The sequence below is a fragment of the Stegostoma tigrinum genome, chromosome 41 (assembly GCF_030684315.1).
Source record: "Stegostoma tigrinum isolate sSteTig4 chromosome 41, sSteTig4.hap1, whole genome shotgun sequence".
In the NCBI taxonomy this organism is placed as follows: domain Eukaryota; kingdom Metazoa; phylum Chordata; class Chondrichthyes; order Orectolobiformes; family Stegostomatidae; genus Stegostoma; species Stegostoma tigrinum.
This window is the reverse complement of record NC_081394.1, coordinates 988034-1008404: the sequence shown is the minus strand read 5'-3', so window position 1 is coordinate 1008404 and position 20371 is coordinate 988034. Positions and strand designations below refer to the sequence as shown.

Sequence of the window (20371 nt, the reverse complement as noted above, 5' to 3'; positions counted from 1 at the left end):
CCTTCAAAAAACAAAGGAGGTGGTTATGAGGGAGTAGAGACAGACGTAACTTCTTTAAAAGTCCTTAAATTCAAGGTAGGGTCCATGGTATTGTAGTTGAAAGTCCCTCTAATCAAGGGAAAAAAATAGCCTGCAGGCAAATGAGATTGATGTCTGTCATGGGTTACTGATTTAGAATCAATTCTTAGAAAGATATTCATAACGGAGCCTCAGGTTTTTCTGAAAGCCATCATTGTTTTGTAAATGGGAAATTATGTTTAACCGCATCATTATAATTCTCCACAGGAATACCTCAGGGTGAGGTCCTCGGCCCAGCCATCTTCAGCTGCTTCACCTTCCTTCCATCATAAGGTCAGAAGTGGGGATGTTCCCCGATGATTACACAACATTCAGCACCATTCGTGACTCCTCAGATACTGAAGCAGTCCGTGTTCACATGCTACAAGATCCGGACAATACCCAGGTTTGCGCTGACAAGTGGCAAGTGACATTCGCGCCACACAAATGCCAGGCAATGCCCATCACCAATAAGAGACAATCTAACCACTGCCCCTTGACATTCAATGGTGTTCCCATCACCGAATCCCCCACTATCCACATCCTGGGGGTTACCATTGACCAAAAACTCACCTGGACCCACCACGTAAACACAGCGGCTACAGGAGCAGGTCAGCGACTGGGAATCCTGCAGCGAGTAACTCCCCTCCTGACTTCCCCCAGAGCCCTGTCCCACCATCAACAAGGCACAAGTCAGGAGGGGGATGGAATACTCCCCACTTGCCCCTGGATGGGGCAGCTCCAACAACACTCAAGAAGCTCGACACCATCCAGGACAGAGCAGCCCCCGCACGATCGGCCCCACGTTCACAAACATCCCACTCCCTCCCCGCCACCGACGCTCAGTCGCAGCAGTGTGTACCATCTACAAGATGCTCTGCAGAACCTCACCAAGGCCCCTCAGGCAGCATCTTCCAAACCCACAGCCACTTCCCTCGGGAAGGACAAGGGGCAGCAGGTACAGGGGAACACCACCCCCTGCAAGTTCCCCTCCGAGCCCCTCCCCATTCTGACTTGGGAAATATATCCCCGTTCCTTCAGTGTCACTGGGTCAGAATTCGGGAATTCCCTCCCTAAGAGGTCATCCCTACAGCACATGGGCTGCAGCGGGTCAAGTAGGCAGCTCACCCCCACCTTCCCACGGTGGGGGGGGGGGGGGGGAGCGGCAACTAGAGATGGGGCAATGAATGCTGGGTCCGGCCAGCATTGTCCATGTCGTCTCCCAGGTAAATAAGAAATGATATGTGCTGTAAATAAAGGAGACCTTGTAGATGTCCTGCACATAGATTTCGAGGAGGCATTTGGCAAATTGCAACAGTGCAGAAGAAAGACCCTGTGGCGTCTGTATCAGGATACATTGGGTGGCAAGTGGGGCCTCCAGAGATCTGAGTTGGGCCCTCAAACTTTGTACAATTCCGCACCAATAATTTAGACCAGGCGTTGGGGAGGGCTTGGAGAAAAGGCATTGTGGTTTAATTGTGGATGGAGGTCAAAAAACGCGACATCAGGCAAAGCTTGCAGACAAATATAGAGATTGCGGGCAAAACGCTGACAGATGGAGAATAGTGCGAGGGAAAAATGGGAAGTTGTTCCCCTTGGAAAAAAATGACATGAAAAGCATCAATTATTATTATAACGAGGGCATAGGTTTAAGGTGAGAGGGGAAAGGGAGCTGAGTGGCAAATTTTTCACACAGACGGTGATGCGTGTATGGAATGAGCTGCCAGAGGAAGTGGTGGGGGCTGGTACAGTTACAGCATTTAAAAGGCACCTGGATGGGGACATGGATAGGAAGGGGTTAGAGGGACATGGGCCAAATGCTGGGAAATGGGTCTGGATTAATTTAGGATATCTGGTTCAGCACGGACGAGTTGGGCCGAAAGGTCTTTCTTGGTGCCTGGTGACTCTCTTAAACCGGAGAATGACTGAGATTCCGAGGAGCAGAGGGATCTGGGTGTCTGAGCCTCAGCAGGTATGCGTGCAGGCACAGCAAGTAATCAGGAACAGCAAACAGAGCAGTGAACATTAAGGCGAGAGGTTATGTTTCAGGGATGCAGGGCATTAGCGAGAGCACATGCCAAATACTGTGGGCAGTGTTGGTGCCCCTCACTGGAAAGGGTGAAACTGTACTGGAGAAGCATTGCCAAGCTCGAACCATGGAACGTCAGTGGGTCCTATTTTGAGGAAAGGACAGGCTCACCTTCTTTCAGCTGGAGCACAGTGAGATGGTGGGCGGGTGGGGTGGGGAGTGATATTCATTCATGAGATGAGAGCCATGCTGGCCAGGCAGCATTTATTCACATCGCTATTGCCCAGGGGGCAGTTAAGAGTCAACCACATTGCCGTGGGTCTGGAGTCACATGTAGGCCAGCCCAGGTAAGGATGGCAGATTTCCTTTCCTAAAGGACATGAGTGGACCAGATGGGCTTTTCCAACAATAGATTCACCTTCATCATTAGGCTCTGAAATTCAGACATATAGTGAATACAAATTCAACCATCTGCCATGGCGGGATTCGAACCCGGGTACAAGGGGAACGTTAGGCGGGTCTCTGGGTTAACAGTTCAGTGATAATACGACTAGGCCATCACTTCCCCACAAACCGTTAAATGTTAATTGTGATCTCTCCCTCCACATTGCCTGCTGTCATAGCGCTGAATCCTCATCCTGTGCCCTGTGTGCTGCCATCGCGCTGAATCCTATCCTGTGCCCTTCACTGCTACCATCGCGCTGAATCCTGTCCTGTGCCCTGTGCGCTACCGTCACACTGAATCCTGTCCTGTGCCCTTCCCTGCTGCTATCGCGCTGAATCCTGTCCTGTGCCCTGTGCGCTACCATTGCGCTGAATCCTGTACTGTGCCCTGAGTGCTGCCATCGCGCTGAATCCTGTCCTGTGCCCTGTGTGCTACCATCGCGTTGAATCCTGTCCTGTGCCCTGTGTGCTACCAGTGCGCTGAATCCTGTCCTGTGCCCTTCCCTGCTGCCAGCGCGCTGAATCCTGTCCTGTGCCCTTCCCTGCTGCCAGCGCGCTGAAGCCTGTCCTGTGCCCTGTGTGATTCCATTGCACTGGATCCTGTCCTGTGCCCTTCCTGCAGCCATGGCGCTGAATCCTGTCCTGTGCCATTGCCTGCTGCCATCGCCCTGAATCCTGTCCTGTGCCATTCCCTGCTGCCATCATGCTGAATCCTGTCCTGTACCCTGTGTGCTACCATCGCGCTGAATCCTGTCCTGTGCACTTCCCTGCTGCCATCATGCTGAATCCTGTCCTGTACCCTGTGTGCTACCAGCACGCTGAATCCTGTCCTGTGCCCTTCCCTGCTGCCATCGCGCTGAATCCTGTCCTGTGCCCTGTGTGCTACCATCGCGCTGAATCCTGTCCTGTGCCCTGTGTGCTACCATGACGCTGGATCCAGTCCTGTGCCCTTCCCTGCTGCCTTCGCGCTGGATCCTGTCCTGTGCCCTCCCCTGCTGCCTTCGCGCTGAATCCTTTCCTGTGCCCTGTGTGCTACCATCACCCTGAATCCTGTCCTGTGCCCTGTGTGCTACCATCGCGCTGAATCCTGTCCTGTGCCCTGTGTGCTACCATCGCGCTGAATCCTGTCCTGTGCCCTGTGCGCTACCATCACGCTGAATCCTGTCCTGTGCCCTGTGTGCTACCATCGCGCTGAAGCCTGTCCTGTGCCCTTCCCTGCTACCATCGCGCTGAATCCTGACCTGTCCCCTGTGTGCTGCCATCACACTGAAGCCTGTCCTGTGCCCTTCGCGCTAAATCCTGTCCTGGGCCCTTCCCTGCTGCCATCGCGCTGAATCCTTTCCTGTGCCGTGTGTGCTACCATTGCGCTGAATCCTGTCCTGTGGCCATCCCTGCTAACATCGCGCTGAATCCTGTCCTGTGCCCTGAGTGCTGCCATCGCGCTGAATCCTGTCCTGTGCCCTGTGTGCTACCATCGCGTTGAATCCTGTCCTGTGCCCTGTGTGCTACCATCGCGCTGAATCCTGTCCTGTGCCCTGTGCGCTACCATCACGCTGAATCCTGTCCTGTGCCCTGTGTGCTACCATCGCGCTGAAGCCTGTCCTGTGCCCTTCCCTGCTACCATCGCGCTGAATCCTGACCTGTCCCCTGTGTGCTGCCATCACACTGAAGCCTGTCCTGTGCCCTTCGCGCTAAATCCTGTCCTGGGCCCTTCCCTGCTGCCATCGCGCTGAATCCTTTCCTGTGCCGTGTGTGCTACCATTGCGCTGAATCCTGTCCTGTGGCCATCCCTGCTAACATCGCGCTGAATCCTGTCCTGTGCCCTGAGTGCTGCCATCGCGCTGAATCCTGTCCTGTGCCCTGTGTGCTACCATCGCGTTGAATCCTGTCCTGTGCCCTGTGTGCTACCAGTGCGCTGAATCCTGTCCTGTGCCCTTCCCTGCTGCCAGCGCTCTGAATCCTGTCCTGTGCCCTTCCCTGCTGCCAGCGCGCTGAAGCCTGTCCTGTGCCCTGTGTGATTCCATTGCACTGGATCCTGTCCTGTGCCCTTCCTGCAGCCATGGCGCTGAATCCTGTCCTGTGCCATTGCCTGCTGCCATCGCCCTGAATCCTGTCCTGTGCCATTCCCTGCTGCCATCATGCTGAATCCTGTCCTGTACCCTGTGTGCTACCATCGCGCTGAATCCTGTCCTGTGCACTTCCCTGCTGCCATCATGCTGAATCCTGTCCTGTACCCTGTGTGCTACCAGCACGCTGAATCCTGTCCTGTGCCCTTCCCTGCTGCCATCGCGCTGAATCCTGTCCTGTGCCCTGTGTGCTACCATCGCGCTGAATCCTGTCCTGTGCCCTGTGTGCTACCATGACGCTGGATCCAGTCCTGTGCCCTTCCCTGCTGCCTTCGCGCTGGATCCTGTCCTGTGCCCTTCCCTGCTGCCTTCGCGCTGAATCCTATCCTGTGCCCTGTGTGCTACCATCACGCTGAATCCTGTCCTGTGCCCTGTGTGCTACCATCGCGCTGAAGCCTGTCCTGTGCCCTTCCCTGCTACCATCGCGCTGAATCCTGACCTGTCCCCTGTGTGCTGCCATCACACTGAAGCCTGTCCTGTGCCCTTCGCGCTAAATCCTGTCCTGTGCCCTTCCCTGCTGCCAGTGCGCTGAATCCTTTCCTGTGCCGTGTGTGCTACCATCGCGCTGAATCCTGTCCTGTGGCCATCCCTGCTAACATCGCGCTGAATCCTGTCCTGTGCCCTGTGAGCTACCATTGCGCTGAATCCTGTCCTGTGCCCTGTGTGCTACCATCGTGCTGAATCCTGACCTGTGCCCTGTGCGCAACCATCGCGCTGAATCCTGACCTGTGCCCTGTGCGCAACCATCGCGCTGAATCCTGTCCTGTACCCTGTGTGCTACCAGCACGCTGAATCCTGTCCTGTGCCCTGTGTGCTACCATCGCGCTGAATCCTGTCCTGTGCCCTGTGTGCTACCATCGCGCTGAATCCTGTCCTGTGCCCTTCACTGCTACCATCACGCTGAATCCTGTCCTGTGCCCTTCACTGCTACCATCGCGCTGAATCCTGTCCTGTGCCCTGTGTGCTACCATCATGCTGAATCCTGTCCTGTGCCCTTCCCTGCTGCCTTCACGCTGAATCCTGTCCTGTGCCCTGTGTGCTACCATCGCGCTGAAGCCTGTCCTGTGCCCTTTCCTTGCTACCATTGCGCTGAATCCTGTCCTGTGCCCTTACTGCTAACATCGTGCGGAATCCTGTCCTGTGCCCTTCCCTGCTACCATCGCGCTGAAGCCTGACCTGTGCCCTTTGTGCTACCATCGCACTGAATCTTGTCCTGTGCCCTGTGTGCTACCATCGTGCTGAATCCTGTCCTGTGCCCTGTGTGCTACCGTCACGCTGGATCCTGTCCTGTGCCCTTCCCTGCTGCCTTCGTGCTGGATCCTTTCCTGTGCCCTTCCCTGCTGCCTTCGCGCTGGATCCTGTCCTGTGCCCTGTGCGCTACCATCACGCTGAATCCTGTCCTGTGCCCTGTGCACTACCATCGCGCTGAATCCTGTCCTGTGCCCTGTGCGCTACCATCGCGCTAAATCCTGTCCTGCGCCCTGTGCGCTACCAGCGCGCTGAATCCTGTCCTGCGCCCTGTGCGCTACCATCGTGCTGAATCCTGTCCTGTGCCCTGTGGACTACCATCGCGCTGAATCCTGTCCTGTGCCCTGTGCGCTACCATCGCGCTGAATCCTGTCCTGCGCCCTTCCCTGCTGCCATCGCGCTGAATCCTGTCCTGTGCCCTGTGGACTACCATCGCACTGAATCCTGTCATGTACCCTGTGTGCTACCAGCACGCTGAATCCTGTCCTGTGCCCTGTGGGCTACCATCACGCTGAATCGTGTCCTGTGCCCTGTGTGCTACCATCGTGCTGAATCCTGTCCTGTGCCCTTCCGTGCTGCCATCGCGCTGAATCCTGTCCTGTGCCCTTCCCTGCTGCCTTCACGCTGAATCCTGTCCTGTGCCCTTCCCTGCTGCCATCGCGCTGAATCCTGTCCTGTGCCATTCCCTGCTGCCATCGCACTGAATCCTGTCCTGTGCCCTGTGTGCATCCATCGCGCAGGATCCTGTCCTGTGCCCTTCCCTGCTGCCATCGCGCTGTATCCTGTCCTGGTACCTGTGCGATACCATCGCGCTGAATCCTGTCCTGTGCCCTTCCCTGCTACCATCACGCTGAATCCTGTCCTGTGTCCTGTGTGCTGCCATCGCGCTGAATCCTGTCCTATGCCCTTCCCTGCTGCCATCGCGCTGAATCCTGTCCTGTGTCCTGTGTGCTGCCATCGTGGTGAATCCTGCCCTATGCCCTTCCCTGCTGCCATCGTGCTGAATCCTGTCCTGTGCCCTGTGTGCTACCATCGCGCTGAAGCCTGTCTTGTGCCCTTCCCTGCTGCCATCGCGCTGAATCCTGTCCTGTGCCCTGTGTGCTACCATCGCGCTGGATCCTGTCCTGTGCCCTTCCCTGCTGCCATCACGCTGAATCTTGTCCTGTGCCCTGTGTGCTACCATCGTGCTGAATCCTGTCCTGTGCCCTATGTGCTACCATCGCGCTGAAGCCTGTCCTGTGCCCTTCCCTGCTGCCATCGCGCTGAATCCTGTCCTATGCCCTTCCCTGCTGCCATCGCGCTGAATCCTGTCCTGTGCCCTGTGTGCTACCATCGCGCTGAATCCTGTCCTGTGCCCTGTGTGCTACCATCGCGCTGGATCCTGTCCTGTGCCCTTCCCTGCTGCCATCACGCTGAATCTTGTCCTGTGCCCTGTGTGCTACCATAGCTCTGAATCCTGTCCTGTGCCCTGTGTGCTTCCTTCGCACTGAATCCTGTCCTGTGCCCTGTGCGCTACCATCGCGCTGAATCCTGTCCTGTGCCCTGTGCGCTACCATCGCGCTGAATCCTGTCCTGTGCCCTTCCCTGCTGCCATCGCGCTGAATCCTGTCCTGTGCCCTGTGTGCTACCATAGCGCTGAATCCTGTCCTGTACCCTTCACTGCTACCATCGCGCTGAATCCTGTCCTGTGCCCTGTGTGCTACCATCGCGCTGAATCCCGTCCTGTGCCCTTCCCTGCTGCCATCGCGCTGAATCCTGTCCTGTGCCCTTCCCTGCTGCCATCGCGCTGAATTCTGTCCTGTGCCCTGTGCACTGCCATCGCGCTGAATCCTGTCCTGTGCCCTTCCCTGCTGCCATCGCGCTGAATCCCGTCCTGTGCCCTTCCCTGCTGCCATCGCGCTGAATCCTGTCCTGTGCCCTGTGCACTGCCATCGCGCTGAATCCTGTCCTGTGCCCTGTGTGCTACCATCGCGCTGAATCCTGTCCTGTGCCCTTCCCTGCTGCCATCGCGCTGAATCCTGTCCTGTGCCCTTCCCTGCTGCCATCGCGCTGAATCCTGTCCTGTGCCCTTCCCTGCTGCCATCGCGCTGAATCCTGTCCTGTGCCCTGTGTGCTACCATCACGCTGAATCCTGTCCTGTGCCCTTCCCTGCTGCCATCGCGCTGAATCCTGTCCTGTGCCCTGTGCGCTACCATCACGCTGAATCCTGTCCTGTGCCCTGTGTGCTACCATCGCGCTGAATCCTGTCCTGTGCCCTGTGTGCTACCATCGCGCTGAATCCTGTCTTGTGCCCTGTGTGCTACCATCACGCTGAATCCTGTCCTGTGCCCTTCCCTGCTGCCATCGCGCTGAATCCTGTCCTGTGCCCTGTGTGCTACCATAGCGCTGAATCCTGTCCTGTGCCCTTCCCTGCTAACATCGCGCTGAATCCTGTCCTGTGCCCTGTGCCCTGTGAGCTGTGCCCTGATGCACTTGGTCTGGGGTGTTATTGGCTTTGCCGAACCCCCGTACGTGTAATTACAGTTAATCAATCCAGTGATCGATGTGGATCGGGCTAGAGGGTGTCTCTACTCTGTGCGTCTGTCCCCTGCCTTGGTCCCTGTTACTTTACGACACAGTGACTGACAGACAGAGACAGAGACAGAGAGAGACTTACATTCACAGAGAGAGAGAGAGAAAGAGAGACACAGAGACAGGGAGACCGACAGACGGACCGCGATGCCCAGAGAGGTAAAGCCAGACACCAGTCTCCATGAGCAGGATCTACCTTTGACCAGTTCACAGACCTGACTGCAGGCCATTGACATCAGAGTTCCTCAGGCACCAGAACAGGACAGGCTCTCCCCAGCGCCCCCTCCCCAGCTCACAGCGACATCCCCCCACCCGGCTCTCCCCAGCACCCCCGCCACCACATCCAGCCCCTAGCCTCCACCCCCGTCTCTGCCACAGCCTCCGGCCCCTACCCTACAGCCTCCACCCCCGTCTCTGCCACAGCCTCCGGCCCCTACCCTACAACCCCCACCCCCGTCTCTGCCACAGCCTCCGGCCCCTACCCTACAACCCCCACCCCCGTCTCTGCCACAGCCTCCGGCCCCTACCCTACAACCCCCCTCCCCGTCTCTGCCGCCCCCTCCTGCCCCTACCCTACAACCCCCCTCCCCGTCTCTGTAGCCCCCTCCAGCCCCCGCCACCCCCTCCCCGTCTCTGTAGCCCCCTCCAGCCCCCGCCACCCCCACCCCGTCTCTGTAGCCCCCTCCAGCCCCCGCCACCCCCACCCCGTCTCTGTAACCCCCTCCAGCCCCCGCCACCCCCACCCCGTCTCTGTAACCCCCTCCAGCCCCCGCCACCCCCACCCCGTCTCTGTAACCCCCTCCAGCCCCCGCCACCCCCACCCCGTCTCTGTAAACCCCTCCAGCCCCCGCACCCCTTCCCTATCTCTGTAACCCCCTCCAGCCCCCGCACCCCCTCCCTATCTCTGGAAAGTCAGTCAGTCTGTCCGAGCCCTCTGCTGCCAATCTGAGCCGCTCTCACTTGGACTGTGGATCAGTGAGGAGACAGTAAAAGGACAGTTTTAATTACAAATCCGCTCAGATTTCCGTGTCAAACAATGCAGCCTCTGTGAATAAGAGTGAGACTCAATACTTCACCCAGATTACCACTGCCAACCTCAGAGGACGCGGAACACAGCCAAGGTACATTCCTCTAGTACCCAGCACCACCTCAGCAGGCCCAGCGGTTCAGTGGCTAGCGCTGCTGCCTCATGGTGCCAGGGACACAGGTTCGATTCCACCCTCGGGTGCCTGTTTGTGTGGAGTTTGCATGTTCCTCCAGTGTCTGGGTGCTCCAGTTTCCTCACACGTTACAAGGTGTGCCGGTTAGGGTGGATTGGCCATGCTAAATTACCCATAGTGCCCAGGGATGTGCCGGTTAGGGTGGAGTGGCTGTGCTAAATTACCCATAGTGCCCAGGGATGTGCATGTTAGGGTGGGTTGGCTGTGCTAAATTACCCATAGTGCCCCAGGGATGTGCCGGTTAGGGTGGATTGGCTGTGCTAAATTACCCATAGTGCCCAGGGATGTGCAGGTTAGGGTGGATTGGCTGTGCCAAATTACCCATAGTGCCCAGTGATGTGCAGGTTAGGGTGGATTGGCCATGTTAAATTACCCATAGTGCCCAGGGATGTGCAGGTTAGGGTGGATTGGCTGTGCTAAATTACCCATAGTGCCCAGGGATGTGCAGGTTAGGGTGGATTGGCCGCGCTAAATTACCCATAGTGCCCAGGGATGTGCCGGTTAGGGTGGATTGGCTGTGCCAAATTACCCATAGTGCCCAGGGATGTGCAGGTTAGGGTGGGTTGGCTGTGCTAAATTACCCATAGTGCCCAGGGATGTGCCGGTTAGGGTGGATTGGCTGTGCCAAATTACCCATAGTGCCCAGGGATGTGCGGGTTAGGGTAGATTGGCCGTGTTAAATTACCCATAGTGCACAGGGATGTGCAGGTTAGGTGGATCGGCCATGCTAAATTACCCATAGTGCCCAGGGATGTGCGGGTTAGGGTGGATTGGCTGTGCTAAATTACCCATAGTGCACAGGGATGTGCAGGTTAGGGTGGATTGGCCGCGCTAAATTACCCATAGTGCCCAGGGATGTGCCGGTTAGGGTGGATTGGCTGTGCCAAATTACCCATAGTGCCCAGGGATGTGCAGGTTAGGGTGGGTTGGCCGTGCTAAATTACCCATAGTGCACAGGGATGTGCAGGTTAGGGTGGGTTGGCCATGCTAAATTACCCAGAGTGCCCAGGGATGTGCCGGTTAGGGTGGATTGGCCGTGCTAAATTACCCACAGTGCCCCAGGATGTGCAGGTTAGGGTGGATTGGCCATGGGAAATTACCCATAGTGCCCAGGGGTGTGCAGGTTAGGGTAGATTGGCCGTGTTAAATTACCCATAGTGCCCAGGGATGTGCAGGTTAGGGTGGATTGGCCATGATAAATTACCCATAGTGCCCAGGGATGTGCGGGTTAGGGTGGATTGGCCGTGCTAAATTACCCATAGTGCCCAGGGGTGTGCGGGTTAGGGTGGATTGGCCGTGTTAAATTACCCATAGTGCCCAGGGATGTGCGGGTTAGGGTGGATTGGCCGTGCTAAATTACCCATAGTGCCCAGGGATGTGCGGGTTAGGGTGGATTGGCTGTGCTAAATTACCCATAGTGCCCAGGGATGTGTGGGTTAGGGTGGATTGGCCATGCTAAATTACCCATAGTGCCCAGGGATGTGCGGGTTAGGGTGGATTGGCCATGCTAAATTACCCATAGTGCCCAGGGATGTGCGGGTTAGGGTGGATTGGCCGTGCTAAATTACCCATAGTGCCCAGGGATGTGCGGGTTAGGGTGGATTGGCTGTGCTAAATTACCCATAGTGCCCAGGGATGTGTGGGTTAGGGTGGATTGGCCATGCTAAATTACCCATAGTGCCCAGGGATGTGCGGGTTAGGGTGGATTGGCCATGCTAAATTACCCATAGTGCCCAGGGATGTGCGGGTTAGGGTGGATTGGCCGTGCTAAATTACCCATAGTGCCCAGGGATGTGCAGGTTAGGGTGGATTGGCCGTGCTAAATTACCCATAGTGCCCAGGGATGTGCAGGTTAGGGTGGATTGGCCATGCTAAATTACCCATAGTGCCCAGGGATGTGCAGGTTAGGGTGGATTGGCCGTGGGGAATGCTGCACTGCAGGGATAGGGTATGTGACTTATGGCTGGGATGCTCTTCAGAGGTTGCGTGGTCTTGATGGGCCGAGCGACCTCCTTCCGCCCTGCAGGAATTCTTTGATTCAGTCCATATTCCCAAACTAAATTGTCCCATCTCCCTGCGCTGATGTCTCCAAACCTTTCCTGTTAATGTACTTTTCTAAAAAGGTCTTTTAAACTCTGTAACTGTGCCCACGTCCATCACCTCCTCTGGAAGCTCATTCCATACTCGGACCACCCTCTGCATTAAAAAGCTGCCCCTCATGTTTTTTAAATCCCTCTCCTCTCACCTTAAAAGTATGTTCCCCCCCCCTAGTGTTCAAATCCCCCACCCTAGGGAAAAGAGACTTGCCATTAATTCTATCCCATCACTATTTTATAAACCTCTGTGAAGTCGCCTCTCAACTTCCGACGCTCCCGTGTAGGAAGTCCAGCCTCTCCTTATAACTCAATCCCTCCGCACCCGGCAACATCCCGGTAAATCTCTCCCCAACCCTCTCCAGTTTAATAATGGCCTTCCCGTAACAGGGCGACCAGAGCTGGACCCCGTGCTCCAGAAGAGGCCTCACCCACGTCCTGTACCATCCCTAACTTCTACACTCGAATGTCTGAACAATGAAGGTAAATGTGCTAAATGCCTTCTTAACCACACCCCCCACCCCCCCCATGTGTGACACAAACTTCAAAGAATCATATACCTGATACCCTAGGTTCCTCTGTTCTACCACTGCCCTGGGGGCAGGACCTCAGATCAAACACACCCCTGGTAGGATTGCCAGTCAATTAATCAATCCTAAACTGAAAGCTCATCTCAGGCAACGATTGCCATTAAATTACCATTTACCGTCATAAAACATTGACATCGCCGACCCTCCAACAGCGCTGTACTCCCTTGGCACCGGAATTTGGGGGCTGGGTAGCAGTGGGATGGAGTTTGTGTGTGACCTTATAGAGGTTTACAAAATCATGAGGGGCATGGATAGGGTGAATAGACAAGGTCTTTTCCCCCCAGGGTGGGGGAGTCCAAAACTAGAGGGACACAGGTTTAAGGTGAGAGGGGAAAGATTTAAAAGGGACCTGAGGGGTAACTTTTTCACACAGAGGGTGGTGCGTGTATGGAATGAGCTGCCAGAGGAAGTGGTGGGGGCTGGTACAGTTACAGCATTTAAAAGGCACCTGGATGGGGTCATGGATAGGAAAGGGGTTAGAGGGATGTGGGCTGAATGCTGGGAAATGGGACTGGGTTAATTTAGGATATCTGGGTCAGCACAGGTGAAGTGGGCCGAAGGGTCTGTTTCCGTCTGCACAGCCCGATGACTCTGATGCGGAGATGCCAATGTTGGACTGGGGTGGACGTGGTCAGAAGTCACATGTCACCAGGATCTGAAAACGTGCGATTTCAAACAAACCAGTTGGAACTCAACTTGGTCTCACGCGAGTCGTGATCTGCGACTATGACCCCTCAGCCCCCAGTGCTCCAGGAAAAGTTGGCAAGGTTTTACAGCTCAACCAAAAGAGGGACAGGAAAACTTTCAAAAATCTGAACTTGGCTGTGAGTGGGTTAGTGATCCGCGCATTGAATCCCACTACGACACCTAACGGAATTTTTTTCCACATAAAAACACAAAATCACTGAATAAACCTTCAATTGAAATCTCTTCTTGGGCATCGATTGTCATAAAAGCCCCCTCTGGATTTTCTTGGATACCCACACGTGACTCCAGACCCAAAGGGATTGAAATTGTCCCATCCTCGGAAACGGCTGAGTTAGGCAGTCAGTTTGAGGGTGTTCGCTACAAAAGCCAGCAAGAGGAGATCGAAAAATCAGCGCTCACTAAGAGTTGGTTTGGAGGCACAGCCGGTAATTAGGAAGGCAAATGGAATATTATCCTCTAGCGCTAGAAAGGTGTAGAGTTTAAAAGCGGGGAGCGGGGCAGGTGTGGTGTTATGCTGCAGCTGGAGCAGTGTGCACAGTTCTGGTCTCCTCACTTGAGAAAAGGACAGGACAGGCACTGGAGGGAGTACAGAGGCGGTTCACTAGGTCAGTCCCAGAGTTGAAAGGTTTGGCTTAAGAGGAGAGATGGAGTAGCCTGGGACTGTGCTCACTGGAATTTAGAAGAATTAGTGCTGGGGTGGGGGGTTGGTGAGATCTTATAGAAACATATGAAGGGAATAGATAAGGTAGAAACAGAGAGGCTGTTTCCACTGGCAGATGGAAATAGGACGAGGGGTCATAGCCTCAAAATGAGGGGGAAGGCCTGAGCTGAGGAGGAACGCCTTCACCCAAAGGGTTGTGAATCTGTGGGATTCCCTGCCCCCTGAGGCAGTTTAATGTTATAAGGCAAGAGATACATTTTTTTTTCAACAGTAAAGGAATTAAGGGTTAGGATGAGCGGGAGGGTAAATGGAGCTGAGCCCATGACAAAGATCAGCCATGATCTTATAGAAAGGCGAAGCAGGGCCGATGGGCCGGATGATCTGTTCCTATCTCTCACGTTCTTATGAAAGAGAAATAAAAAGGAGGAGAGTGGTTAAACTGCACAGAGGTCAGTGAGAAGCTGAAATAGGTCGGGTAAAAATGCGGAAATCTGACAGGGATGCCAAAAAAATATAACTTGGGATCTCTTTTCACAGTAGAGGTGAAAAGCTTATTGGAGGAAATGGGAGATGACAAGGTGTGGAGCTGGGTGGGGACAGCGGGCCAAGCAGCATCTTAGGAGCAGGAAGGATGACGTTTCGGGCCTAGACCCTTCTTCAGAAATGGGCGTTCTTCTGAAGAACGGTCTAGGCCCAAAACGCCATCTTTCCTGCTCCTCTGATGCTGCTTGGCCCGCTGTCCCCATCCAGCTCCACACCTTGTTATCTCAGATTCTCCAGCACCTGCAGCTCCTACTACCGCTGGAGGGAATGGGCTACTGAGTGTTGAGTGAGAGCAAGCAGCAAGAAATAGTGAAAGAGCCAGCACAGGACTGATATAGGACTTTAAGCTAAATAAAAACTGAAAGAACTGCAGGCACTGTAAATCATGACAAAGGCAGAAGCTGCTGGAAAAGCTCAGCAGGTCTGGCAGCGTCTGTGAAGGAGAAAACAGAGTTAATGTTTCAGGCCCGGTGACCGTTCGTCAGAACTGAGGAATAGTTCTGAGGAAGGGTCTCAAAATGTTAACTCTGTCTTTCTCTTCATAGATGGTACCAGACCTGCTGAGCTTTTCCAGCACTTTCAGCTGCTGGGCTGGTGGCTATGACAGGGTGGAGGAGTTCACATTGGATTTTCCTATATTCCTGAAGATCCCACAATAGACCCAGAACTTTCTGAATTCCGACTGGAGAAATGATAACAGAGAGAAACCGGGGGCCGAGGGGGTCGACAAAGCTAACATTGATCTAAGACAAAATGCACCAGAACCTCACTGGGGGGCCTGTGTGTTTTCCTGAAGGTGAATAACATCGGGTGGATATCTGAGGGACCAGAGTACAGTTGCACAGCGCAGAAACAGACTCTTTTTGGCCCAACTCATCCACACCAACCACGTTTCCTAAGTTAATCCAGTCCCATTTGCCAGCATTTGGCCCATATCCCTCTAACCTCTTCCTATCCATGTCCCCATCCAGATGCCTTTTAAATGCTGTAACTGTACCAGCCCCCACCACTTCCTCTGGCAGCTCATTCCACACACGCACCACCCTCTGTGTGAAAAAGTTACCTCTCAGGTCCCTTTTAAATCTCTCCCCTCTCACCTTAAACCTGTGCCCCTCTAGTTTTGGAATCCCCTACCCTGGGGGGGAAACACCCTGGCCATTCACATCCCTTAGGATTTTAAAAACCTCTAAAATTCCCAGATGAAATAACCCCACAGAGGCCAGTATCCCATCACCCACTCCCCATTTATTTACGCGGGAGAGTCCTTAACACTGGCCAGCTCCCTCCGAGCCAACAGAGGCTCTGACAGCCCTGTTTCTATCTGTCAGCCAGGGCTCCCTGATTGGGTCAGATTAAGATCCCCAATCAGGGAACTTAGATTCTATGAAGCTCACCCAGCTGACCTCATTATAATCATTACACCAGCCTATCGTTATAACTCAAACCCTTCCAGCTGCCGGCTGAAAACAGGAGGATCAGCACCTCATATTCCACCTGGGAATCCTACAATCCAACAGTCTCACTGCGGACCTTACGAGCTTCAAAATCTCCCCACCACCGACCTCATCCCAAGGCCAGCACATCTCATGCACACCTCCTTGGCTTGTCCATCTTCCCTCCCATCTATCCACTCCTCCCTCCTCACCCCCATCCCAACTCCCTACCTACACTCACCTGTAATGGCTCCATCCCCGACCTTGGCCTGTCCATCTATCTGCTCCACTATCCACCTTCTATCATCGCCTCCCTCTCTCCCTATTTCTTTCAGAACCCTCTTCTCCTTCTGAAGAAGGATCTAGACCCGAAATGTCAGCCTTCCTGCTCCTCTGATGCTGCTTGGCCTGCTGTGTTCATCCAGCTCCACACAGTGTTATCCCAGATTCTCCAGCATCTGCAGTTCCTATTATCTCCTTGTAAGTCTTTTCTGAACCCTTTCCAGCTTCACAACATCCTTCCTGTAGCAGGGAGACCGGGATTGGACACGTATTCCAAAAGTGGCCCTAACCACTGTCCTGTACAGCCCCAATATGACCCTCCCAGCTCCTGGTAGATGTGGTCTGTTTGGATTTGATATCAGGTTAGTTAATCTTTGCAGTATTAGGAGACTGTGCTCATCAGAAATAGGGGCAGGAGGCGGCCATTCAGCCCATCCAGCTGCTCCATCTTTCTAGAAGATCATGGCTGATTTTATTTCATGGCCTCAGCTCCATTTACCCAGCCGCTCACCCTAACCCTTAATCCCTTTCCTGCTCAAAAATCTACCTTTGCCTTAAAAACACTCAACGAGGAATTCCCATCTGCATCACTGGGCAGGGAATTCCACAGATCCACAACCCTTTGGCTGAAGATGTTCCTCCTCAACTCAGTCCGAAACCTGCTCCCCCCTCCTTATTTTGAGGCTGTGCCTCCATGTTCTCATTTCACCCACCCCAGTGAAAACATCCTCCCCGCTTCTATCTTAACCACGCCCTTCGTAATTTTACATGTTTCCCTAAGATTCCACCCTCATTATTCTAGATACCAATGAGCACAGCCCCAGTCTACTCCATCTCTCATCAGCCAACCTTCTCAACTCTGGAACTCAGCTAGTGAACCCCCTCTGTACCCCCTGCAGGGCCCACTACATCCTTTCTCAAGGACGGAGACCAGAACTGTGCACAGCACACCAAGTACAGCCTCACCAGTTCCTTCTACAGCTACAGTTTGGGGGTCAGCTGTAAATGTAAGGGAGTGGGGAGACCAGAGAGAAGACTGGTCAGCTGAATAAGCAGGAAGGAGGGGGCAATTGGTGTTTTATTTGCAGCTAGATGGGTTGTCATCGGCTGCTGGGTCCCATGCAATGAGTCATACATAGCTAACCAAGCCTAATGTATCCCATCAGGAATAGTCGGAGCTGCCGATGCTGGAGAATCTGAGATAACACAGTGTGGAGCTGGATGGACACAGCAGGCCAAGCAGCATCAGAGGAGCAGGAAGGCTGACGTTTCGGGCCTAGACCCTTCTTCAGAAATGGGCTGACGTTTCGGGCCGAGACCTACTGATGAAGGGTCTAGGCCCAAAACGTCAGCCTTCCTGCTCCTCTGATGCTGCTCGGCCTGCTGTGTTCATCCAGCTCAACACCTCTACCAATGTATCCCATGTTGAATCTTGATTCTGAAGGGTGAGCGCTGCGAGATTGAAAGCAGGTTGCAAGGTGACACAGAAAGAGGGGCAGACAGATCAACAGGATATGGGAGATATCAAGATAATAAAATGTGAGGCTGGATGAACACAGCAGGCCAAGCAGCATCTCAGGAGCACAAAAGCTGATGTTTCGGGCCTAGACCCTTCATCATCCTCTCTGATGAAGGGTCTAGGCCCGAAACGTCAGCTTTTGTGCTCCTGAGATGCTGCTTGGCCTGCTGTGTTCATCCAGCCTCACATTTTATTATCTTGGAATCTCCAGCATCTGCAGTTCCCATTATCTCTATGGGAGATATCACCTTGCCAAGCTGGACTCCATCAGTGGGATGATTACTAGTACATTTTCACTCTCCTGACCGTCGCACGCCCTCTCTCCCTCTACCTGCTCACCTCCCAAACAAAAAAAAACATAAAACCAGCCTCAGGAACCCTTCAGGCCAGTTAACAAAGTATGGGGCGCTTTAAGTCAGGGCAGGGTGGGGGTGTTGGGGAAAGTCTTTTCAATACCTTGGTCCGGGCTGTCCCACAGTATTCACCCCCAACCCCACATCAATAGGGGAAAAGGTCAGACTGAGAGGCGAAAATGGTCAAATGAAGTGAGCGCGGGTTTAAGGGAGTGAAATATTCACACTCACTCCCACTACTTAGAGTCATAGAGCTGCACAGCACGGAAATAGACCCTTCGGCCCAACTCATCCATGCTGACCAGATATCCTAAAATAATCCAGTCCCATTTCCCAGCATTTGGCCCATATCCCTCTAACCCCTTCCTATCCATGTCCCCATCCAGGTGCCTTTTAAATGCTGTAACTGTACCAGCCCCCACCACTTCCTCTGGCAGCTCATTCCACACACGCACCACCCTCTGTGTGAAAAAGTTATCCCTCAGGTCCCTTTTAAATCTTTCCCCTCTCACCTTAAACCTGTGCCCCCTCTAGTTTTGGACTCCCCCTACCCTGGGGGAAAAGACCTTGTCTATTCACCCTATCCATGCGCCACATGATTTTACAAACCTCTATATGGTCACCCCTCAGCCCCCGACGCTCCAGGGAAAATGGCCCCGGGCTGTTGTTGAAGGGGCACAAACCCACAATACATTGTCTTCACTTACAACTCCATTGCTAACCTTTCTCAAAAAACAGTAAAGCACATACCCTCCGGCTCGGTCATTCTGTTACTAATTCTCAGGTTCGGCAGAGAAAATACAGAGGGCCAGCAATGGCGGATAATCCCAGCTCCCAAATAAACAGAACTCCAGTCTTCCAAAACAGGTGAGCTGTAACGGAGACCGAGGAAAAGAGAATTTTAAACAGAGGTCATCTATCCAGCTTTTACAACAGTTTAACAACTCCACAGCAAAGTTTAGCAGCTTATAAACTCTTCTTTAAAAAACACACACACACAGAAAATTACTGAAAAGTTGCCAGCTGGAAGTAAACAAGTCTCACCTGCTCCCAGTTGACTCAAATCCAGCTGAAACAGTGATGAAATCCCAAGCTTTTTCTGAACTTTAAAAAAACAGTTTCTACATTCCTCCTGATCATGAGATTCCAATGAAATTGACACCTTTTTATCTCTCTCTCTCTCTCTCTCTGTGTCTGTCTCTCAATCAATTTACAAACAGCACGTTTCACTGGTCTTAGCCACAGAAAAGCTTCAGAGGTGGAACGGAGAGGAGATTGCTAAACGCCACTCAGTCACACCCTCCCCCCACCGACCACAGACACTCAGGAAGGGACCATTTAAAACCACATTCCCCTGCAATTACAAGGCTGGGCTTGGGGTGTTCACCCAGCTCGACACCTTGTTATCTTACACCTGTCCTGCTGGTTTGATTGTAACAGGGAGCTTTCTCATGAACTAATTTTGAGCGTCAGGGTTCATTACTGTTTGCTTCGAAGGGCAGTCATTGCTGAACTGTTGATGAGTCACGGAATTAGAATTTGTAATCGTGTATTCACTCATGAGATGTAGCTGGAGCAAATATTCATTGCCCCATCCCTAGTTGCCCCCCTTTCAGAACGTGGGGATGGGCTGCCTTCTTGACCCGCTGCAGCCCATGTGCTGTAGGGTTGGCCCCTTAGGGAGGGAATTCCCGGATTCTGACCCAGCGACACTGAAAGAACAGGGATATATTTCCCAAGTCAGGATGGGGAGGGGCTCGGAGGGGAACTTGCAGGGGCTGGTGGTCCCATGTACCTGCTGCCCCTTGTCCTTCCCGATGGAAGTGGCCGTGGGTTTGGAAGGAGCGGCCTGCAGTGCGTCCCTTAGAACGTAGACACTGCTGCGAGCGAGTGCCGGTGCTGTATCCTGAATGAGCCCCACTTTCGGAAGGATATCCAGGCCTTGGAGGGGCCGCGGGGTGGGATGTGGGATTTCCCAGGACGGTTTCTGCCGGAGGAGCTGGGACAGGTCCCCTCAGACAGGCATGGTCAGGGGGGAGATTGAATGGGGCCGGTCAGGATCCCTGGGGAAGGTGGCGTGGGTGGGGGTGATTTCAATCAAGTTGTTGGGGCAGAGGGCAGGTCACCGGAGGGACATGGATGAAGAAGGTCAGGAAAAGACCCAGAGCGGGGAGTTTGTTTGCCAAAATGTGCCGTTCTTAATAAAAACAAACCCTTGGATATTAAGGGGCCAGCAGAAATGAGCCTACAGCACAGGAGGAGGCTATTCAGCCATCTGAGCCATGCCAGCCCTTAGAATGATCTCTCCAATTGGTCCCCAAACACTCCCCCAGACTAATAAAATGTGAGGCTGGATGAACACAGCAGGCCAAGCAGCATCTCAGGAGCACAAAAGCTGACGTTTCGAGCCTAGACCCTTCATCAGAGAGGGGAATGGGGAGAGGGAACTGGAATAAATAGGGAGAGAGGGGGAGGCGGACCGAAGATGGAGAGT

At 53.8% G+C, this 20371-nt stretch overlaps 1 protein-coding gene across 1 annotated transcript in view; it reads right to left on the bottom strand.

Moving 5' to 3' along the window:
• hpn (hepsin) overlaps nucleotides 1-19390 on the bottom strand; it is a 38265-nt gene extending 18875 nt beyond the window's left edge. The window contains exons 1-2 of the mRNA XM_059641347.1: nucleotides 18922-19390; nucleotides 18628-18749 (exon numbers count right to left, since the gene is read on the bottom strand). Coding sequence (XP_059497330.1) covers nucleotides 18628-18643 — 16 coding nt within the window. The 5' untranslated portion in view covers nucleotides 18644-18749; nucleotides 18922-19390. The remainder of the gene's footprint in view (nucleotides 1-18627; nucleotides 18750-18921) is intronic.
• Nucleotides 19391-20371: the final 981 nt, after the last annotated feature.